General features: G+C 34.9%; 1 protein-coding gene across 1 annotated transcript; it reads left to right on the forward strand.

Moving 5' to 3' along the window:
- Positions 1–12,210: 12,210 nt before the first annotated feature.
- Positions 12,211–24,533, forward strand: LOC133172189 (protein-glutamine gamma-glutamyltransferase K-like). The gene is made up of 15 exons (XM_061307034.1): positions 12,211–12,281; positions 14,708–14,814; positions 18,056–18,241; positions 18,379–18,651; positions 19,543–19,655; positions 19,964–20,071; positions 20,162–20,342; positions 20,424–20,559; positions 20,657–20,760; positions 21,637–21,752; positions 21,852–21,978; positions 22,200–22,487; positions 22,698–22,858; positions 22,978–23,114; positions 24,118–24,533. The coding sequence occupies exons 1-15, from the start codon at positions 12,211–12,213 to the stop codon at positions 24,305–24,307; spliced, it is 2,298 nt and encodes a 765-aa protein (XP_061163018.1). The 3' UTR covers positions 24,308–24,533.
- Positions 24,534–25,457: the final 924 nt, after the last annotated feature.

A 25,457-nucleotide genomic window follows, 5' to 3' on the forward strand; every position in this document is an offset into this window, starting at 1 on the left:
ATCAATATAAATTTTTGTTCATCATCAAGTGTACCGAAGTTAGGCTTTAATTGTCTGATTATATGCCAATGTATGATGGTGTTGTCAATAAATGAATTGAATAATCATGAATACAACAAACAATAACATACATGAAATCAAAAAAAAAAAATCATAAAAAAAACTACAATGTACTTATTCTTACATGTATTTTTTTAAACCAAAGACTTCATGTATATTCTTTTTCTAATACTTTCAATCGATTGACTCTGTGCATGTCCTGTGAGCTAGCAGTTTGCAGATATCACTTAGTTTTTCAAGTACGACAAGTACCATATTGGCATGTTTAGAGCAGTAACAAGAGACATGGAAACTTGATCACACGAATACATACTTATTTAAAACTGCTATAACACGCACTTACTTAGGTTTATAAATACATGTAACAGCTGCGTATTTTAGGACTTCTGAATCAAGGTAAATTCTCTGTTTTTGGAAATATCTTATGGACAAACAGCACATTTAATATAAATATACATTTTTTTATTTTTTCTCTCCTTTTTTAAAAATAAAATCACATCGATTTTTGAAAAATATTAATAAAGTATTTCATCCCCGTAACTTTTTTTTTAAAATCTTAAATAAAGATCTTTTTCAACGTTTGAGTTATAAAATGAGAAAAAATTATGTATAAAAGGATAAAATTAGCAAAAGAAAAAGCCCCCCCCCCCAAAAAAAAGAAAAGAAAATGAAATAATTTCACTTGTAGGTAGAGTATCAAATGTTCCTATATAACTAATAATGCTGTATATATTTTAGCGTGGCTTGAAAATGTTGTCTGTTTTCATGTTGATATCAATTGCGTCTTGGGCCAGTGCTGATATCAGCGAAATTTCCAACCTGCTTACCAAATATAAGGTATACGGCAAGTACTGAATTATATACTTCAGGGGATTGAACGTTTTAGCCTGTCAAACAACCATCAACACCACATGATTTTGGATTTACTGGCGGAAACGTTAGGTTTTAAAAATGTCTTTTAATTATTTAGCCATTTCTCTCTCCTATGGGATCGTTTTTCAAACGGTTTTTGTTGTCACATTTGCAGTTAAACTTATACTAGGAATTTGATTCGCATTTCTTTAATTGAAGAATTGGGATTGCAGTGAGGAATCGTTCAAATCAAATTCAAAACAAACAGAATTTATCCATCTGTAAGAAGACAGAATTTAATTTTTGTCTATATGTAATCATTATTTGTGATGTAGACATTCAGAGGGGTAAAAGGGAAATATAAGGTGTCCTTTAAAAAAGCTATATATAATTGAGCAGGATAATGTATGATGAGTGACTTATGAGTAAATTAACTATGTCTGATGCTATTTTAAGCCCACCATCTCATCACATATGGCAGAGAAATGAAAATACGGCCTAAATTTATTGAAATAAAAATCACTTGATCAATAGATTTTACGTTTATATGTAGAGGGATTCCAGACTACAGAATTCTCCTTTCTATGACTTATTTCTTCACTGGGTTAAACATACTAAAGTTGTAGAAGATATGCAGAAAGAAACCAAATCACTGCAACATCAAATTAACGAGCTTCGGAATCTTCACGGAAAGTGGGATGAATTTTTCGGTATAGAGAGAACAAATATATCACAGCGCTGCGATGCAAATCCTACTGTCAAATTATTTTTCTTGTTGCTTACCAAAATGGACGAGACAACTAAAAATATAAACAGTTTAAAATTGTGGACAGATACAAAAGAAAAAGAGTTAATTACATCCATGCAACTGCAAAATCAATCTAATGAGAAAATAGACGTAATGAAGGAAAAAATTTCTGGGCTTCAAAAGAACAATTTAGAACTGCGGATAAATTTAACTAAATCAGAAGAGATGTTGGTAGAGACTAGTTCTTGTTGTCAGAAACTTAACGATAAGATCACAAAACTTGAGAAGAAACTAGACGATTCTGTGAGAAAACTTGACAAAACAAATTCAAATTTGAAACGGGACATTGCCGAGATATCCAAAAAGGACTTGGATACCCGCGCTAATGTCACACTGGCATTGACAAATAAAATCAAAACCATAGAATCAAAATTTTCGAACCTTCAAATAAAACAAACGTCAGCGGAGAGAAAAATTACAACAGATGTGGAAAAACTGCAGAAAGAAGACCGAATTACGGCAGGAAAAATAACAAAAATTTCTACTCGTATAATAAATATGCAGACTTCCTTACAGAATCAAATCAGCAACAATAAATGTAAGTTATATATAGATGGCATCTAAACTTTTACTATTAAATCATATTTTTAAAAAATGTAATACATATATATGTACATTCTTTATGTATTTAGGTGAGAGTGGAATTGTGAAGTCTGCATATTCTACCAAAGTGAATATGGTATCGGATCAAAAAGTGCGTTTTGCGAGACCTTTCTTGAAAAAACCTAACATCGTTTTTGGACTTGCTTTATATGATTCATCACATACAACAAATGATCGCTTGAATACTTATCTGACAAAGCTTGACAGATATGGGTTTACTCTCAGAATTTCGGCTTGGGCTGGAACCATGTTATACCAAGCACATTATTTCTGGATGGCTTGTCCATGAAAATGTACACTTGAAAAATAAACTCGGACTTCGACAATTTGTTAAAATTAATTTCAGAAGTAGTTACTGGTATGTTAAACTACGAGCCCATTTAGGACCTATCAAAACTATTTCTGAATTCCAAATTCGACCTATTGTCCAAAACAAATTTAATTCATTATGACATTTCTTTAATTCTTTATAATAAAGTAATGAATATAATCTGTTATAAAAAAAAAAAATATAAAATGTTGAATTCGCTATAAGGAACAGGTCCCGTTTTACAATTAAAAAAAAAGAACAAGACCAAAATTTTATTTTGAGAATAACTTTCTTTTTATGTTAAATTAATATGGTATTAATCCTTTTTTCTTTTTTTTTTTTGGAAAGAAAAATAATTTTATTCTACAAAATAATCAATTTTGCAAGTTCTTACATTCAGCTAAAGATTTTGATCGTAGTTGTAAGTTCTTTTTGTAAAACTGACTCAAGTATCTGTCTACTTCAGAAAAATCCTTACAATGATATATTGCCGTGTCCAACAAATGCTTTACCAAGCCCCCTATCTTTAGTCCTCACAAAAATTAACTGCTGTAATGAAAAGGTGAAGACAACGAGCAGTGATTGATCTCAAAAAATCTATAAACAATACAATTCTGTGAAGAGGGCATAAAATGTGAGGAGGAAATTCAAGAGGTGAGATCAGGTGCGTAAGAGGAGTAAGGATCCCATTTCGACCGGACACACCCGTCGTGAGCCCTTTGTATTAATCAGGTAGACGGAGCATTCCGTAGTCAAATTCAGTAGTAAAAACAAAGGCGTAACAATTGGTGTGAAACAAGACAGCCAAAATGCGACCCAGTGATAGGCTTTATTTGCTAGCAATGTCATTACAACTACCACAAAATTTACGAAATGCTGACTGTAAATGAGATTGTTGAAATCCCTGTAACACCAACTTAACTGTCAGTAGCCTGCCTTGGTTTAAAAATTGATCGTACTCAGAGCATGCCTCTTGAGTATCCAATAAGTTAGGAGATGTAAACACTTTATGCAGGTGATAGCGGGATATTACTACATAAATAAGGGAAATTCACGATGGAAAAGTTGAAGTCATCTCATTTGTCATACAATTTAGTTGTTAGTTGGCCCTTATCGTCTATAGTCAGTAAAGCATCCAAATGTGAAACAGATGTGGCAGACTCCGTGATCTCTTCCATTTCAAGTTCACTGGGATATATCGAATCGACATATGAATGAAAGTAACTATTGTTGATTGATAACACATCGTCGATATATCTAAATGTCGAGTTGTAAAGGAGAAACTGCAGATTCACTGTGCTACAGCAAATTTGAGAAGTGGTGTAAATCAGATGTGGATTCTCAAAAAATCCAAAGAACTTTAAAAAGCCAGCTTTTAAAAAAATCTGAAACACCAAAACGTATGACTTTTCTACACTTTATACAACCATTCCTCATAATAAATTAAAAATTAGGGTTTTTGATATTATAAACAACTGCTTCTTCAATAAAAATGAAACTCGGAAATTTTCATATCTTGTGATCGGTCATTCACAAAATAACTTTGTTAAAAATCTTTCTTATTCTACACAAGTACTCTGAAGTCGATATCAAAAGGATGTCGGAGTTCCTCTTTCACAACATTTATGTAGTCTTTGAAGACCGGGCCTTCCAACAAATTGTTGGAATTCCGAAAGCACTAATTGTACTCCTTTATTAGCCGTTTTTATATTCATATGAGGCAGAATTTATTTAAAAATTCTACATGGGAGGAAAAAAAACACTAAGGCCTTGAACTCGACATACAGATATATCGACGAAAATTTAAATTCAAAAACTTCTACATCAGAAGAAAACACTTTCTGTGGCCTGCGACTTGACATTCAGTTATGTTGACGACGTTTTATCAATTAACAATAGTAACTTCTATTCAAATGTCGACTTGATATATCCCAGTGAACCCAAAATAAAAGACACTACAGGGTCTGCTACATCTGCTTCTTTTTTGGATGTTTTACTGACTACAGACAATAAAGGCCAACTAAATTGTATGACAAACGAGATGACCAGCTTTACCATTACCAACTTTCCTTATTTATAGAGTAATATTCCTCTGTCACCTGCCTTTGGTGTTTACGTCTCCCAATTTATTAGACCCTCGCTCTGAAGGAGAGGAGGGTATATTTTTTGCACTTGCGTGTCTGTCTGTCCGTACGTAATAAATTTTCGTCGCAGTTTTCTCGGCAACTACTCATCGCAGATGCTTGAAATTTTAGCACAATCTTTGTTTTGGCATGCCATATTGTCGGTTTTATTTTTGTATGAATCCGATGTTAACTTCCTGATAATCCATGCGCGTCTGTACATACCAAATTTCAGTCAGAGTTTTCTCAGCAACTACTCTGCATCTATATGCTTGAAATTTTAGCACAATTTTTGCTTAGGTATGCCATAAGGTGGAGTTATGCCATATGGTGGAATTTATTTTTGTTTGAATTCGATATCAACTTCCTGTTTATCCGTCATCTGTCCGTACCAAATTTCCGTCACAGTTTTCTCAGCAACTACTCAGTTCAGATGCTTGAAATTTTAGTATAATCTTTGTTTAGGCATGTCATATGGTGGGATTCATTTTTGTATGAATTCGATGTCAACATGAAAAGGCATATTAATATCAGAGCGGGGATATTGCTAGTGAGCATTCGCTCACTGACTTCTTGTTTGAGCATGCTCTGAGTACGATCATTTTTTAAACAAAAGCAGGCTACTGACAGATAAGTTGATGTTACAGGAAATAAACAACCTCGTTGAAAGTCAGAATTTCGTAAATTCTATATTAATTATAATGACCTTGTTAGCAAATGTAATCTATTTTGGTTCACGGTTTCCCTACCAATTGTTAGGCCTTTGTTTTTATACTCAACTTGAAAACGGAATATTCCGCCTACCTGATATTATTTCGGGACCGATCAAAATTTATCAAAGCATGGGACTTGGGCAAACTAGTAAATTAATTTTAAAAACCTTGAGACCCCATGATATCATGTTTGGTATTAGTCCGAAATATCTGACGTTTTCCAGGTTGTTTTTTTTTTTCACGATTTTGATATTTTACGTGCCAGGAAAACCTGGCATGTAAAATATCAAAATAATAAGGAAGCCAGGAAAACATCAGATATTTCGGACTAGTTTGGTATAAATCCTGTATCTTACCCCGTCTATATCCTTTACAGTTTATATCATTATATTATATATTGTACATGTTGGATGTTAATCTCATCATTATAATTATGTATTAAAATGTTTGATTGTAAATATTGTCCATGAGATGTATGTCTCCTGACTTTAAAAAACTGGAACTGAACTGAATTCTTTGCAGTTCTCTGTAAAATAATGTTTGTAAACAAACATTGTAAATTTAGTAATTGTTCGGACTGTTTATGGTGACAATGCTACGGAAGCGCGATCTCCCTTGCAGAGTTGTCGTTCGTTTCTCTCTCAGACACCTCTGCGATGGGCTCACGTCAAGATTTTTGACATAACGTAAAAAACATGACATTCCAAGGTTTATTTCAAATTAAACCAATAGTTCTAGATATACTAAGTAAACATCTACCTTAAAAGAGAAACATTAGTGCAAGCATTTAATTATAATAAATTTTAACAAACGCACTATTTCTCGTGCTTATCACTGTGATATACGCGAGCCAACGACAGAGGTGAATGTATGAGCCAATGGTAGAGAGTGAATGCATGAGCCAATGGTAGAGAGTGACGGAAGCGTATTAGGGCCGCAGCAGTATCTCTTATTAATTTGTTTCAACATATTTATAATTACTAAATTGTTATAAAAAATCAACAGTTTATTCATCTACTCTAGCTAGGTCACATTTTCTTTAAATTAAGTTATAATATTATACTTTTTATTGTAATTTAATTAAAATAATTCGAATTTCTTCCCTTGTCAAAACTCTTTTGGAAAAGAGAGTAGAAAAAGTACGGAATAAGGACACAGCTCATGACCCTTATGCACACCACATTCAGAAATTGAACAGTTTTGGGTCTCAAGACTGAGGTAAAATATATAGCTATGACGAACAACTGCAGATCTAGAATAACTAGTTATAATTGTAACGGGGACCGTTACAGATGTTCCCCAAACGCTCCCCAACACCCTTTTGGTGTCTTATTTCCTGTAAGCTTCATTAAATAAGGCAATGAAGTATATTATTGTTTTTTGCATTTCACGCGCGCGCACGTGCATGCATGTGCAGGATGACCATGTCATCTCATCTATACTATTAATGCATCTTTATATTCTCAGTTTCAAAACATTTCATCAAAAAATAAATAAGTTCCGGCTATATCAAGTATATTGGTCATCTTAGCATTGCACGCATGCGCACCTGCATGCATGTTCCTAATGACCATGCCATTTTGTCTACACTTATAATATGTCTGTTTATTCTTAGTATCAAAGCTTTTCATAAAAAAATATGAAAGTTATGGCTATATAAATAGTATATTGGTCATTTTACGCATTGCACGCGCGCGCATGTGCATTCATGAGCATGATGTCCACATCATCTTGTCTACACTTTTAATATATCTGTATATTCTTAATATCAAAGCTTTTCATAAAAAATATAAAAATTACGGCTATATTAAGTATATTGGTCATTTAACACATTGCACGCGCGCGCACGTGCATGCATATGCATGCATGCATGCATGTGCATGATGACCATGTCATCTTGTCTACACTTTTGACATATATAAATATTTTGAGTATCAAAGCATTTCATCAAAAAGAAAAAAATTACGAGTATATCAAGTATATTTGTCATTTTACGCTTTGTGCGTGCGCACACGTGCATGCATGCGCATGTTGACCATATCATCTTGTTTACACTTTTAATATATCCTTATATTCTGAGTATCAAAGCATTTCATCAAAAAATATAAAAGTTACAGCTATATCAAGTATATTGGTCATTTTACGCATTGCACGCGCAAGCACGTGCATGCACGTGCGCGCAAAATGACCTTGATTCCGCAAATCTACATAACATGCCTATTAACCCTAAAAAGGTTTTACCTCAATCGGATGACTAGTTGACGAGATCACTCGCGGACAAAAAAGTACCCAGGAAGAAGAAGAAGAAGAAAAATAATAATAATAACTAGATGAGATCTCGTTGCGAGCAACGAGTAGGTCTTCCGTCCGATTTTTCGATGAGATGGATGTAATTTTGATTAAGTTTTTGTTAAAAGATAATGATATAAAGATTTCCCTCCTTAAATTTCATTCTTTTTATTTATATAACATAAACTTGAACATCTTTCGTTCAATATTGCTTTTCAAATTGTTTCCCCATTTCGAGATATGAAGCATAAGAGATTTAACATTCTGGCCACTTATGGCCCCTAATTACGCAATAGAGAATAAAATTTTACAAGATATTGTTACGTTAAGCATTTTTGCTTCAGTAAATTATAACAAATTCTTGATCATTGAAGAATTACATTTTGTCGTTTGGCCCATCTAAGCCCCTAATTTGAAGGGTCAGTCCCTTTTTCTTGATATCAAATGAAAAGATTTGTGATTTTAAACATTTTTTGTTCAACAACTATTCAGAAGTTTCTTCTCGTTTTCGAGATATGTGGAATAGAAATATTTAGGGGCCAACCCTTAAAGCCCTTAATGGGTCCGTTTTGCAAAAATTGAAAGAATGAATATTGTTCAGAACATTATACTGAACATCTTTTGTTCAAAATTGCTTATAAAAATATCTCCCCTTGTTTAGATGTAAAGAGTCAAATATATAGCATTCTTGCCCCTTTTGGCCCCTTATTACCCAACATATGATCTTAATTTTATAAAATGTAGTTGCAAATCGTTAAGATGAGCATTTTTGCTTCAGTACTTGATAACAAAATATTGATCGATCAAGAGTTATACATAAAAGACTTTTGGCCCCTCTGAGCCCCTAATTTGAGGGATCAGCCCTTTTTTCTTGATATCAAATGAAAGTTCTTATGATTTTGAAGACTTTTTGTTCAACAATTATTCAGAAATTTATTTTCGTTTTCGAGATATGCTGAATTGAAACATTTAGGGGCCAGCCCTTGAAGTCCTTAATGGGGCCGTTCTGCAAAAAATGAAAGATTGGATATTGCTTAGAACATTTTTTTGAACAATTTTTGTTCAATATTGCTTTTCAAAATATTTCCCCTTTTTGAAATATAAAGTGCCAAATATTTAGCCTTCTGGACCCTTTTTGTCCCTTATTACGTAACATATGATCAAAATTTTAAAACATTTAGTTGCAAATTGTTAAGATGAGCATTTTTGCTTCAGTAATTGATAACAAAATATTGATCGATCAAGAGTTATACATAAAAAACCTTTGGCCCCTCTGAGCCCCTAATTTGAGGGATCAGCCCTTTTTTCTTGATATCAAGTGAAAGGTCTTGTCATTTTGAAGACTTTTTGTTCAACAACTATTCAGAAATTTATTTTCGTTTTCGAGATATGCTGAATTGAAATATTAAGGGGCCAGCCCTTCAAGTCCTTAATGGGGCTGTTTTGCAAAATTTGAAAGGTTGCATATTGTTTAGAACATTATTCTTAACATCTTTTGTTCACTATTGCTTATCAAAATATTCCCCCTTTATGAGATATAAAGCATCGAAGATTTAGCATTCTGGCCCCTTTTGGCCCCTTATTACGTAACATATTATCAAAATTTTAAAACATAAAGTAGCAAATCGTTAAGATAAGCATCTTTGCTTAGTAATGTATTACAAAATATTGATCGTTCAAGAGCTATATGTAAAAGACTTTTGGTCCCTCTGAGCCCCTAATTTGAAGGACCAGCCCTTTTTTCTTGATATCAAATGAAAGGTCTTGTCATTTTGAAGATTTTTTGTTCAACAACTATTCAGAAATTTATTTTCGTTTTCGAGATATGCTGAATTGAAATATTTAGGGGCCAGCCCTTCAAGTCCTTAATGGGGCCGTTTTGCAAAAATTGAAAGGTTGCATATAGTTTAAACCAATATTCTGACCATCTTTTGTTCAGTATTGCTTATCAAAATATTCTCTCTTTTCGAGATAGAAAGCGTCAAAGATTTAGCATTCTGGCCCCTTCTGGCCCCTTATTACGTAATATATGATAAAAATTTTAAAACATATAGTTGCAAATCGTAAAGATGAACACTTTTGCTTCAGTAATTTATAACAAAATTTTGATCGTTCAAAAGTTATATATGAAAGAATTTTGGCCCCTCTGAGCCCCTAATTTGAGGGATCAGCCCCTTTTTCTTGATATCAAATGAAACGTCTTGTCATTTTGTGCATCTTTTGTAATATATGTTTTAACAAAATATTTACAGGTAAAAAGATATAAAAGAAAACGTGTCAAATTTTGCGAGATGCTTGTGAGCCTATTTTTCGAGCCCAGGCGAGCTTCAGCGTCTTTTGAGCTGGAAACATATAGATGCGAAATGGCACATCTACAATCTTTCCTCTATCATCACTGAAAATCTTATCCCTTTATCTCTATTCGTTTAGGAGAACACCCCAGGACAAGCCGACCCTCTGAAAATCAGAAAATCGTCCATATCTCACGACCGGAAGTGACGTCATCAAAAAACAAAAAAACCTATCAAGATCAGTTGATTATCTTTCACATCTGAAAGTTTGATGTAAATCGGCCAAGCCGTTTCTGAGAAATCGCGTGCACAAAATCGGTTGGAAGAAAAATAATAATAATAATAATAATAATAATAAGAATAGGGAAAAAGAAACCGAACGAAAACAATAAGGTCTTCCGTTGGAGACGGAAGACCTTAATAAGAAACAGAGTAAAAACAATATGTTCCCCAACTTCGTTTGGGGAACATAATTAGGACAGGATCAAGTAGTAATGGTTCTATATAGAAGTGAATATCACATGTTTGGCCAAACACAGACAAATATAAAATCTCAATATATTGTTAATTGTATCATGTCTGAACCAAGCTACTGTTGTTAGAATATAGATAATATCAAGATTGAATTTATTTTAAGTTATAACGACATTGTTCATACACTTATTGCATAAACTTTACTGGGTTCCAAGCCTTCCGGTTTTCATGGTGCGGCTTCCAGATCGTACGTAAGAAAGCGGCTCATTACTTTTAGGCTGGTCATTAAAAACTCTAACCTACACCTTTTTATTATCATTCCTACATTAGCAGTGTTCGACCCTTACGTTGGCCCAAGATCGATACATTCAAAATTTATTCAAGCCTTTGTGGCTGTAAATGCAGTTTATAAGACCAAGAATTTCAGTAATTATAGCCCAGGTAAAAAAGTGAAATAAAAAGAAATGAATTATAAATAGGATGGACAAAATTTGTTTGAAAGAATCTATCTGTACATTTAAGGTGCGACTGTCTTGCCGATGATTTTTTATGATTCAACTATTTTCCGTAAGAAAGAAGATAGATACATGTAATTTCCTGCTACACAATCGCTGTCGTCAGGACATACATATGTAATATATATATATATATATATATATATATATATATATATATATATATATATATATATATATATATATATATATATATATATATATATATATATATATATATATATATCAACTACCAAAAATTCCTTGACAAGCAAAAAGAAAAAAGGTCATCAAACGTTTTTATTGGGGGCACAAGCATATAGTATCTATGTCTTCTATAGTACTCTATGAATATCGGCAAAATTATTGGGGGCACCCCCCCCCCCCCCACTGTGTCCCCCTGGTTCCTACGGACATGCTTGCGGATCAATTTCGTCAATTCAGAAAGATAAAAAGCAACTGATGTTTAAAATAAACAAGTTTCACATATCATACAGAACTAGATAGAAAGTGTGCAATAGAAAAATGCAAAAAAAATCCTTTGATGAATTACATTTTATCTTGTCACCAGAAGGACAGAAAAATCTGGTACAGGACCGGTAACTTTGTATATGTATATGGTTATCGTTCCCGTGGACCGGTGAGTTGAAATGCTAAGCTGCGAACACTGTACATTAGTTTTCTTAAAACTCTGTTCTTTAGTTACACTGCAAAATAAGTACACTGTAAATAATTTATTTAATTACTTTATCTTTGTCTAGAATAAAATTAAACATTCTTTGATCCATTTTAAAGCATTAGTATGACATCATCTTCTGTTCTTTTAATACTGTCTATTTCTGGAAAGGCCCAAGACAGTCCAGTATGTTACATGTAACTGAAGCAATGAATCCAACTTGTTCACGTCGTAATCCAAGTCAAAGAAACAAACACTGAAACGGCCCTCCAAAAGGTCTTCTCACAAATTGGACAGTTTTTGGCCTATTACCTTCACATGTGCAATCATTTATTCCACTTTACATTTAAGGACAGATCACTCTAACTGTATAAAACTACCCTACAATCAAAACTCTTTAATGTGTAATATTTAGAGCTTCCTTAATCGTTTCACTAGACTAGGTCTTTTTTTCAAATCTAAGTGGTTAAATACCCACGCATATTAGAATTCCTATGCATTTCTTTTTCTAGGAAACATGTCACGAAGAGGCAGAGAAAATGAGGAAAGCCCAGAAGTTCCTCCTAAGAGGCATAGATACAACTTAAGGTAAGAAATCTGATTATTTTAGGACTTAAATTTTTAAAAATAAAAAAGAACAATTTTTGTGTGCCATATAGGTCCCATACTCAGTATTCGCTACTTAGCTAAACCAAATGTGTCTCAACAAGGAAATCTTCATTTCAGGCCCGTAGTAACAGTTTCAAAAGGGGGGGGGGGGGCAACTTCCCAAGAAAATCTGACAAGCGAAAAAAATATGGTTGTAATATTTTTTTTTACATTTTTTTTTTATCGATTTTTAATTTGAAATGAAAACTGTTAGATAATATACATGTCAGTTCTATCTATACAGAAATGTGTTGCTCCAATGTTTAGTAAATGCTTATTGTTTAATATTTTCACATCACATAACAGGTCCACCTGCTGACACAATAACATAAAGGTAGTGCATGTAATTACTCTGGTCCAATACGAAAGGATGCTATATATATTTATAATCCTCATTTAAATCAGATTAAGGTCTCGCTCATTTAGTTGCATTTGTAATTTTACATACATGTACACAAAGATGGACTAAATTGATTGTAGAAAATGTTGTTTATCGGTAGGAGTATAAAGAAATAATACAAGTCCTTAACAAAATAAATCAGTTTCTCCCCCTCTCTCTTTCTCTCTCTCTCTCATTGTAGGGGAACCCAGTAAGATTGATATTTCAGAACATTTAAAATTTGCTCTGACAGACTTTTATAATACCAAAAGTCACGCTACTCGAACCTTTGACACTGCTTTATATTTCTCTCTTTACCACGAACAAAAAGAAAGAATGGTATTCAGTAAAATATTGACATGCCTTTCCTATTATTAAAGCTGTCATACACTGCATGTATACCATTCTAACTGATAACAATTATACAACAATTGCCACAACAAGATTTTGTAAAGATGCAGACTTTAAAAAAAAAAAAAAAAGATATGTTATACATATGTTCAATGTTGTTCATGACTCGAATTACAGCTTTTGAGCTCAAATTATCTCCATAATGACATTTGTTACTCTTTTTAATTATTGAAATATCCGATATTGACATGCCTTTCCTATTATAAAAGCTGTCATACACAGGATGATTACTAATCTAAACTGATAACAATATTACACTGAAATTAACACTGCAAAATTTTGAAAGGTGCAGAGGGCCTTTTTTTGAATTCATACAATAACTGCATTTCTTTCAATTACGATGCACACAACTGAATGAGTGCGACATTTGGCTTTCTTTCAATATTTCGGTAGGGAATTAATTTCAATTCCACCACAAGCTAAAAATAAAGTAAATATTGAGTTCCATGCATTTAACAAGAAATACGCATGTGAAATATGAAGGCCCTAGCATAACCGTTCAAAAGATAGGGGCAAGATTTAAGTTTTTCAAAAGTAGGTCAAACTCCAAGGTCAAGGTCAGAGGATCAAAGTTGTTGGTATCAACGGAAGGCCTTGTCACAAGGATTACATATGTGAGGTGTGAAAGCCCTAGCACCAACCATTCAAAAGTTATGACCAAGGTTAAAGTTTTTCAAAAGAAGGTCAAAATCAAGGTCAAAAGGACAAAGTTGTTGGTATCCAAAGGAAGGTCTTGTCACAAGGATTACACATGTGAAGTTTGAAAGCCCTAGCACCAACTGTTCAAAAGTAATGGCCAAAGTTAAAGTTTTTCAAAAGTAAGTCAAACTCATAGGTCAAGGTCAAAAGGTCAAAGTTGTTGATATCCAAAGAAAGGTCTTGTCACAAGAATTACACATGGGAAGTATGAAAGCAATAGCACCAACTGTTCAAAAGTAATGGCCAAGGTTAAAGTTGGGTAAAATTATGTAAAACTGGGTCAAACTCCAAGGTCAAAAATGATGGTTCCCAAAGAAAGGTCTTGTCACAAAGAATACACATGTGAAATATGAAAGTTATAGCTTCAACCAATCAAAATTTTTGAGCAGTGTTAAAGTTTTTGCGGACAAACAGACAAACGGACGGACAAACAGACAGACGGACGGGCAAGGCAAAAACTATATACCTCCCGAATCTTCGATACGGTAACATAAAAATTTAAATGAAAAATAAATCAACCGTAGATGTTTACAAACATACACTGTACTTACATTTTATGCAACCATAGGCATGAACTTGGAGAGTACACCTTGGAAAATTACCAGAAAATATTGTCGTAGGAAAAAGCACCCAATCAGAATCGTCCTAGGTGTTTCATAGCGTAATTAACACAAACACACATATACACAAACAATAAAAAAACTGCGCAGGAGTGATGAAACTGTTGATAATGAGAAAAATTCATATTTAAAAAACACTAATAACTTAATTTTTATGCACAAAGAAGAATTTTGTAATAGTATGCACCATGGTAAATATGATAATATATAATCATAATATGATGGTATTTAAGTTTTCGTCATTTAATAATTGACAGGAGCCGAGCAAGGAAAGCTCTGGGAGAGCAGGAAGAGGGGAGGATAAATACCCTATCTGATGAGGATCTGAGGTCCAGGAGCACGATCCTTAAACCGACAGAAAAAAGTGAGCATATAGTCCCAAGCAGTAGTAATTATTCTTCATGTCTAATTAATTATTTTATTAGTCTGTTTTCCCCCACGTGTACACAGGATAAGTAAGCACTTCGTTTGTAGTATGGGACAAATGACAAAATGTAAATCTATCCTAAAAAAATCCTTTGATACACCACGTACTATCAATTTACAAATATGCTCAATATTTACACCTTTATACAATATAATTTTCTCTATGTGGTAAAACATTTTGATTTAGTGTATAGAGGGTCTTTTTAAATTCAATACATGTGGTCTCTCCTGACCAATTCAAAAGTTGTAAGAACCAGTTTCGACCAACCCCACCGGCACCCCAACCACCACCACAAAAAGGTGCATTGATTAATTTCAAAATAGTCATTACCGCTATATACTTATTATTTCTACAAAAAAGTATTCATTATAGTATTTCTATAAAATTGTGTCTTTAAATGTCTTTTAAAAATGTCCAGGGACTAGGCCTGTTTTTAATGTCATTAGGAAGGTCGTTCCACAAAAACGCTGCTGCCCAGCTGAGCCGACGTTCACCATATGTCTTTGTCTTGATTTTTAGAATAACTAACCGCGATGTTGACTCAGATCGCAGTGATCTGGCGGGCTTGTATTCAATTATAAGATCCTCGATATAAGATGGAGCTAACCTGTGTATTGATTGGTAGACATATGTCAAGATTTTATATTGTGGCCGAAAATAAACGGGTAGCCAATGAAGATCTGCTAAAATAGGAGTAATGTGCTCCCTTTTCAGCGATCTTGTTACTAGACGAGCTGCAGTGTTCTGGACTCTTTGCATCCGTTCTAGTGTGTCCTTTGAAACTCCATATAATAGGCAGTTCTCATAGTCCAATCTGGCAGTGATTACGGCGTTCAACATGGTCTTACGGCTTCTTTTGTAAGAAAGCCCCGTATATGTCCTATATTGCATATTTGGAAATAGCATGACTTGACGACCGAGGATACCTGTTTTTCCATAGCAAGGTGTTGATCGAAAATGACACCTAGGTTTTTCACACGTGGCACGCTTTCAATGATATTATCATCAACTTTAAGTTGTAATTTTGGTAGATGCTTCTGATGCGGCCTTGTGGTGAAGATTATTAGCTCGGTCTTATCTTGGTTCAGTTTGAGTAGGGTTGATATCATCCATGAACCAATGTCGCTAAGGCACGCTTCAAGTCGAGAGAAATAATTGTTCCAATTTTCTAGTGGTCAAATAATCATGTAGATTTGTGTATCATCTGCATAGCAGTAATACATTATTCTATGTCGACGGCATATGGTTCCTATTGGTTTGGAGAAAAGGCATTACAGTTTCGGCCCGAGTACAGATCCTTGAGGGACACCAAAAGGCAGCTGTTATGAATTTGATCGGACAGATCTAATTGTGACACACTGTTTCCTGTTCTTGAGGTAAGACTTTATCCACTCAAGAGCACTATCACTGAATCCATAAGATACAGTAAGGAGTTGTAACAGTATCTTATGATCAATGGCATCAAAAGCAGCGGATAAATCCAGAAGGACAAGGACTAAAGATTGTTGGTCAAGAGCTGTCACAATATCATTGTGGTCCTTAATGAGGCCGTTTCCGTGGAGTGCCTGAGACGATATGCCGACTGAAGTGGGTCGCGAAGAGAATTCGCATCCAAGTGGGCATCAATCCTACGTGCCACAACTTTCTCCAGTATTTTTAAAACAAAAGTCAAGTTTGATACGGGTCGATAGTTTTTCATCACTTCCTTATTAAGTCCGGGTTTTTAAGAAGTGGACGAACTAAGGCTTCCTTCCAAGCTGACGGGGAAATTCCCTGATCGAGAGATGAATTAACAATGTCTGTGATAAGCGGTATTATTGGATCTATGCAATTTTTCAGTATCTTTGTTGAAATAGGATCCAGTTCGCATGATTTACTGGGTACCTTCATTATTAAGGATCCCACTTCATCTTCTGTAGAACGTTCAAAATCAGTTAATAGAGGTCCATTATGATATATACATGTATCTGTGTCTAAAAAGCTGTCGTTTTTCTGTTTTTGTATCAGTGCCTCTCTGATGGTAGTCACTTTGTCTATGAAAAACCTTGAACATTCATTTGCAAGATCTTCATCTGATGATGATGTTGGTAGGGGACTCTCTTGATTCTTGCCCATAAATAAATTTGTCACTTTAAAGAGGTTTTCAGATCATTTCTACATTCCTGAGTTTTGGAAGAATAGAATTCCTCTTTGGCCTTGTGTAGTAAATGGCCTGCATGCTTACATTCAGTCTTTAAAAGCTGGTGGTGTATCTCCAGTTTAGTTCTACGCCAAATTCTCTCTGCTCTTCGCTTCTGTTGTTTTGCTGTTTCGTCTGTGTATCACTGTGTGTTAGGTCTTATAAGAATTGATTTGCTGACAAGAGGCGCATGAGTATCTAGGTTTGTTTACGATTGAAAAGTTTGGAAGCAACAGTTTGGAAATATGAGTAGAAAATACGGGGTTAAGACTTCAACTAGTAATGAGTCATTGTAAATATTCAGTTTATCATGAATCTATGTTTCAGTTAATTATATAATCCTTTAGCATTATTTTGTATAGTCTCGCTTTGGTCTCATCAGAGTAGCTGGGATCTCATCGAGAATTTTAATTTTCTTAACACCAAAAAAAAAAAAAAAATAAATAAATAAAAAAAATAAATAAAGGTTTCGAATACAACGGTATTCATGCTCGTCACACCATTTCCGCATTTATAATTTTTAACAAACATTCATGAGTCTCCATTATCTCAAAAGTATCTTTAAAAAGTGAGAAATATCTCGCTTACCAAAAATATGGGGCACAGACCCACAAAACCTTAATCAAAAGTATAGGTTTATGACCTAACATTTGTATCTTTGTGAAAGTATTTCAAATTAGGTTATTCAAGCGAAATATCATGAACAAGTTCTAAATCCCAGTACTTCACTGAGGATTGTGTATTTCTTGTGGGTAAGTACACGTATGTCTGTTTACATATGAAAGAAAATGCATTTACAATTTCTTTGCAAATTGAACATTTTCTTTCATTTTTTTAAAACCATAAAATGCATTGAGTTTCGGGATTTTCTTTTAGAAAACTGTTGTTTGACATATGTTTGTATTCATTTGGTAATTTAATAAATAAAAAAAAAAAGTGATCTATTGGCTAAATGAATTATCTCCAAATCAAGTATGTTTGATGTCTGTTCTTTTTCAGCCTCTGGAGCCCTGAAGGTCACCTCTGTTGATTATCAAACAAAGCTCAACAGAAAGAACCATCACACACACGAGTTTGAGAAGGCTGGCAACATTGTACGCCGTGGACAGGTGTTTGTGATCCGTGTGACCTTTGATCGGGAGGTTAAGTCTGAGCATGACGTCATAATTCTGCAGTTTACATATGGTAAGTTTCTGCGATTAAAATTTCAAAGTCAAGCGATGACCCAGATCAACATACAGTCAAACCGAGTATTTTCATATATTGACTTTAGTATTTTAAGGCAAATTTGATGAATAAATAAAGTATCCCCCTACACATAGGAGCCCGCCCACAGGAGAGCAAGGGGACAGTGATCAGAATACCACTGAATTTAAAACCATCGACTACGTCATCTGACGCCACGGGAACATGGTTTGCCGAAGTCCAGAGTATTACCGAAAAAGTAATGGAGTGTGGGATATCATCTGCCTCAGACAGCAGCATTGGAAGATACCAGTTCTACGTGGAAACAAACCTGAAAGATAACAAAGAATCCCTGAATAGATTTGAAGAAAAGGAACCGTATATCATTCTCTTCAATGCTTGGGCAAAAGGTGCTCTGTTAAAACACAAACTATCTAAATATGTCACTCTTTTTCAACGGTCACTTACCTAATGTAAGCAATAGTTTAATATCTAAGGAATCACTGTCTAGTTTGTTGGGTATGCCAGGGACGTTATCGACAGTTGGAAAGGTGGGATAATTTATTCATTCGTCCGTTATGCAAATCATCCCACATTTCCAACTGTCGTAAATGCCCTGGTATAACCAACAAATAAGACAGTGATTCCTTATATTTATATGTATATGTGACATAAAAATGTAAAGCAAAATAAAAGCTTTGAAGCAATCAATGCTTATTTCCATATCCCCGCCCACTGACGTGAATCACATCGACAGCCCGGGAAATTTACATGCATATTAGCCGCTCGACCTTTCACTTGGCAAAATTTACATTCAGTTGTATATATCAATAACCTGAATATTTTCTCCTTTATTTCTTAAGAAAACCATTGTTGTTTATCAGCCCAGTAAACAACGCTAAGCATATCACCTGTACAGATTTCTTGAGCAGTTGTTCTTCCATCAATGAAACGTACAACTATATACATATCAATCACAATACAATATTTACATGATTTAATTTACTTAAAACTACTTAATATGATTATTTGTACAGAACTTTATAAATATAAACAATAAAATGTCTTTCTTTGGTTGTTCATAGGGGAATTAAAGCTTAGGCGGGTTATGCATTTTTTTTCTGCAACAGCTGCAACGTTAATTCCCCTATGAACAACCAAAGAAAGCATTTTATTGTGTAAATTAACAAATTTAACTTTCAAAAAAGTTATCAAGAGAAAAACAAAAAGTTGGAAATGTAAATATATATACCTGTTTTACTGTTTCCACAAACCTTCCTACAGTTTCCTTTGTTTTACAGAGGATACTGTGTACATGGAGAAGGACGAGGAGAGAGAGGAGTACGTACTGAATGAAACCGGCAGAATCTGGACCAGTAGACGTGTCTATGGACGGCCATGGAATTTTGGACAGGCAATAGCACTTTTTCTTCTGATTCGATTGTTTTAACAATGTTTAACACAATACGTACTGTTAAAAACAGCCAACGGCTTTGCTCTCACTTTGGAAAGCATTATGTTACCATCTGTTTGAAGAAAACTTTGGTTTTTGCTTTTTTCTAGGCTATCTTCGTAAAGGAAGCTTCCTTCATTAGAGGCTTTAACTATTAGTTTGAGTGGGCTTTTAGTTGAATTCTCATTATTCTGTACATTTACTACTTTGAAAGCACGATCTCTATAACACTATATAATCTGAGGTCCAAGGTCCTGCTCTGTTTGTAGTTTGATGACCCGGTACTTGATGTAGCCCTGCAGCTGCTGTCGGATGGTGGACTATCTGACGTGGCATGTACGTCTCCAATCTCGGTCATCAGGTGCATCTCATCACTGGTAAAATTAATATAATTAATATTGGGCGTATATTAGTACTATCTTTTACGTGAAGAATGAAATGAAGTCCGGTATGCTGATTTTTTCCAGTGTAATTCCTGTGACAGTGATGGTGTTTTGGAGGGTAGGTGGACATCGGAATACCCCGAGGACTGTACAGTTCCCTGGAAGTGGACTGGCAGTGTCCCGATCATTAGAGAGTATCACACCAACGGAAATAAGCCCGTCCGGTATGGTCAATGCTGGGTGTTCTCCGGACTCACCACAACAAGTAAGTCCCGATACCATTATATGACACTGCAATAAGATCTACTGAATGCACGGTCAAACTGGGGTTGATTACTTTTAATAGTCTGTCGCTGTCTTGGGATACCGACACGTTCTGTGACAAACTTTGATTCTGCACATGACACAGACAGTAGCATGACCATCGACTCTCACTGGGACGAAGATGGAGAGCCTATAGAAGACATGAACGACTCCGTCTGGTAAGGTGCTAATATTCAGGGTGGTCTTTCACTGAGAATGGTCAAACGAAAGGTCTACAGAAATTAAATTGAATCAAAGCATTATTCGTTAACAAAGGAACTTTCACGTATGGAATGAGTCTTGGCTGCGACGTTTAGATTTACCAAAGGGTTATGACGGATGGCAAGCACACGACGCCACGCCCCAGGAGGCTAGCGAAGGTTTGATCTCACTAAATAATGCAAGATACACCCAAAGTTAGAAAGAATGAAGACGTGCAAGGCGCATACCATCCCCCGCTCTGAGAGAAGACATTTTTCAGTTGTAAAAGTTCATGAAAAGTTTTTTTTTTTCAAAAATTATATTGTCTATATAATCTTTTTACACATTTGCTTCCTACATTTTGTTGAATAAATTATTGACAAATAATCTATTTTTCACTAATGTTTTTAGGTATATGAAAAAGAAAAAAAAAACTTCACGTATGATTCGAACTGTCTCCAAAGCTAAAGGTTAGGCGTAAGACTGAACGCGTTACCACTACGCAACGAAGTTTGCTTGTCTTGTTGTGTGTCAGAGTGATTTAAATAAACGAGTTTCTTGAAGGGTAAAATTTTTTTCAGAAATATTCAATTTTCATATAGAATGGGTTCAGACTCCATTCTTTTGAAACATAAAATAGATTTTTCATTTACTTTTCCGTCGTTTAAACGTTAATGAAGAATGGAGACTTAACCATTCATATTCAAAAAAAAAAATTATGGCTCTTAATAAACTCATTTTCTACTAAATGTATTTACTGTCAACTTTAAAACAAATTATCCCGACATGACAAAAAGTCATTCAATAAAATAATTGAATCAACTATGTGTTGAAGATGAAATTACGGAAAACATTATTTTAGAAAAAGATAACTTTTCCGTGAACTTTATAAATTGAGAAATATACTGCCCCAGAGCGGGGGATTGTCCTCGCATTGTACGCCCTCTTTCTTTAAAACATGGCAGAGTATTTGAATTCAAGTAAACATAAAATCATTCAGTATAATTGTGATAAATTATTGAAACTGTATACTGGCCTAAATTTTCTGAATGCAGGTGTGATGAGGTGTGGCCCCGCCCCTGTGAAGGCTATAAAAGAGGGACACGTGTACCTGTGTTACGATGTACCTTTCATATTCGCCGAGGTCAACGGAGATTGTGTACAGTGGGTGGTAGGTTTCCAAACGTTACAATCGTTGGACAAGCTTTGTATATTTTAGTATTTGCTTATGATGTTTTTTTCCTTTCCAATAAAAAATGCTACACATTAGGTCAAGAAAGATGGTACGATGGAAGTAAGTCACATTGACCATTCTGCCGTGGGTTCATTCATCAGCACGAAGCAGGTGGGATCTCTCAAGCGACAAGATGTGACGAAGTTTTATAAATACCCGGAAAGTATGTCCCTCGGGGAAAAAAAATTAGAAAGTTTTGACGGGACAAAATCTATTTTGTAGTAATAAGACATGTATGTTGTCATGTTTTGTGCTTTCTGCTTTCATTTAACTTTTTTTTTCCGGATCTGGTGAAAAGAAAATTAGATAATATTTCATTTTAAATCTGGCCACCTTTTTGTAAAAATTCACCTATGAAATAATACATTTATTTTGAATGAACAGGAAGTAAAGAAGAAAGGAGAGTTGCCCGATTTGTCAATAGATACAGCACGAGAAGAAAGCAAAACATTTACAATCTGGACACGCCTAAGGAGTTAGATTTCACGATTACATCACCAGAGGAAACGATGATAGGGGACGACCTAGAAATAAAAGTCGCTGTCAAAAACATGACTAAGCAGTCCCGCACAGTTAGTTTGACCTTGACCCTAATTAATGCTTATTACACTGGGGTGTCAGGGACACGGGTCAAAATTCAAACGTTTAAGGAAAGCATCGGTGTCAAAGACGGTAAATTTAAAGTCATGTACAAGTTAAAATTTAACTTTATATTTTTTTTTGTAAAAGCATTAAAGAAATCAAACGTTGGAATAAAAAGTGAATGAATGAAGGTAAGACGTTTTAAAATGATTTTTGGATTTTAAAAAATGAAATTTATCTAGAATAGCATGTCTAACTCATAGTCTTCTTTGTCTGACATGTTTATTTTTTTATTTTTAGAGAAGGTAGTTAAGATGCAAGTGAAAGGTAAAGAATATCAGCCCAGAATGAATCCAGAAGGACGATTCCAGTTATTTATTTCTGGGAAGAATTTGGAGACTGGTAGACTACAATCAAAACAAATCACTTTTGTCCTGAAGAAACCAGAGCTGGCTATACAGGTAGGTCAGTTCCAATAAAAAAGCGGTGCATTGCAGTCGATCCAGTTTTTGCACTTCAGATAAAGTAAAACACAACTGGGTGGGTTTTTTTTTTATCATTTTGTCTCCAAATTATATAGGTCCCAAAGACAATAGCTGTGTATGAAGAAACAGAGGCTACTATTGTATTTAGGAACACTACACAACTCGTTCTGACGCAAGCGGAAATAGCAGTAGAGGCATCCGGTCTCCTCACTCCTAAAACAATAGCCATCAGGTAACATCCGGTCTGCTCACTCCTAAAACAATCGCCATCAGGTAACATCTGGTCTCCTCACTCCTAAAACAATCGCCATCAGGTAACATCTGGTCTCCTCACAAACAATCTCCATCAGGTAACATCCGGTCTGCTCACTCCTAAAACAATCGCCATCAGGTAACATCCGGTCTCCTCCTAAACAATCGCCATCAGGTAACATCCGGTCTCCTCACTCCTAAAACAATCTCCATCAGGAAACATCCGGTCTGCTTGCTCCTAAAACAATCGCCATCAGGTAACATCCGGTCTCCTCACTCCTTAAACAATCTCCATCAGATAACATCCGGTCTCCTCACTCCTAAAACAATCGCCATCAGGTAACATCCGGTCTCCTCCTAAACAATCGCCATCAGGTAACATCCGGTCTCCTCACTCCTAAACAATCTCCATCAGGTAACATCCGGTCTCCTCACTCCTAAAACAATCGCCATCTGGTAACATCCGGTCTCCTCCTAAACAATCGCCATCAGGTAACATCCGGTCTCCTCACTCCTAAACAATCTCCATCAGGTAACATCCGGTCTGCTCGCTCCTAAAACAATCGCCATCAAGGTAACATCCGGTCTCCTCACTCATGAAACAATTGCATTCAGGTAACATCCGGTCTTCTCGCTCCTAAAACAATCGCCATCAGGTAACTTCCGGTCTCCTTACTCCTAAAACAATCGCCATCAGCTAGCTTTCAGTCAAGCCTTCTCTTCCGAAGTTAATTTTATTTTAGCTTTCTGTTTATTAAAGTTATTACAGTGTGAAATCTCTTACTGTGCACTCTCTCTCTCTCTCTCTCTCTCTCTCTCTCTCTCTCTCTCTCTCTTTTAATCGAGGGTGGGAGGAGGGGGTCTTCTCATTTTTGGAGATATAGATTGAAATTCAAGAGCCTGTAAGTTTAAATAGCACATCCACTAAATTGCATACTGAGTATATTAGCCCTCTGAAATTCTCTCTTTGAAATTTGAATCAGGAATCCTATCAAACCCGGAGATGAGGTCAAGGAGACGGTCATCCTTCACCCCCGTAGACGTTACTGGTGGGGAAGGGGGAGGGAAATTATCGCCACCTTCACCTCCAAAGAAATTGTGGACATCGAGGCAAGTGTAGATGGAATCAAAGTTCTCAAGTCAACGAGTGTAGAGGATAGCGACGACGACTAGATCAACGAGTGTAGAGGATAGCGACAACGACGAGACATGGAATGGAGAAAATAGCAATTTTAATGATTATCAACTAACATAGAATATAGCAATGATCTCAGAAGAACATATCAAAATAGCAGCAAGGCTAAAATATTGCAGTGTTTGTTTTGAAAATTAAGACTCGGTGAATTGTCATAATGTTTTATTCTCAAAGAATACGTACAATGTATATCTATATTATACGTTACCAGAAAGACGTTCTAAACTGACTGTATAGTATACTAAGTATTTGCTTACATGTCAAAGTTTTTTAATATAGTAAAATACTATATCATAAAAATTATGTTTTAAAAATCTGCTTTTTGTCTGATTGCGCAAGTGTACTCGTATCACCGTGTATATCCGAACATACGGGGTGTAGACTATTTTGTGCATTGGGTGTATGCTTTCGAAGCGATAGAAAGGGGGTCAAGGTATGTTTTTGTCCGGTTTCTCAATTTCTGGATATATTTCGCCGGAGAGCATATGCTTACGGAAGAGAGCATTATTTTAGGAGTATATGGATACCTTTGAATTTATTGTACACTTTCTAGTTTCATCAAACACTATGGTGGCATATTTCCGCCCCATGCGTGCAAGTTATTTTTCTGTCAAATATGTCAACATGCAAGATAAATATGTTGACATGCAAGATAGTTATGTCAACATGCAACATAAAGATGTTGACATGCAAGAAAATTGCAATCAAATAAGAATTATAAAAGATCTATAAAAAAAAATCTCAAATATAGCCCACATATGACTTCCAACATGCTAGATGCTACTTATTTATGTCGACATGCAAGTTATTTATGTGAAAATGCGAGATAAATATGTTGGCATGCAAGTTATTTATGTCAACATGCAACTTAGATATGTTAACATGTTACTCATTTATGTCGACATTCAACTTATTTATGTCAATAACTTAGTTATGTCGACATGCAACTTGGTTATGTCAACATGCAACTTAGTTATGTTGACATGCGAGATAAATTTGTTAACATGCAACTTAGTTATGTTGACATGCGAGATAAATATGTTGACATGCAATAAGTTGCATGTCAACATATTTATCTTGCATGTCAACATAACTAAGTTGCATGTCAACATAAATATGTTGCATTTC

Source organism: Saccostrea echinata, unplaced genomic scaffold (assembly GCF_033153115.1).
Source record: "Saccostrea echinata isolate AGI-Se365-2 ecotype Australia unplaced genomic scaffold, CSIRO_AGI_Sech_v1 ptg000054l, whole genome shotgun sequence".
Taxonomy (NCBI): Eukaryota; Metazoa; Mollusca; class Bivalvia; order Ostreida; family Ostreidae; genus Saccostrea; species Saccostrea echinata.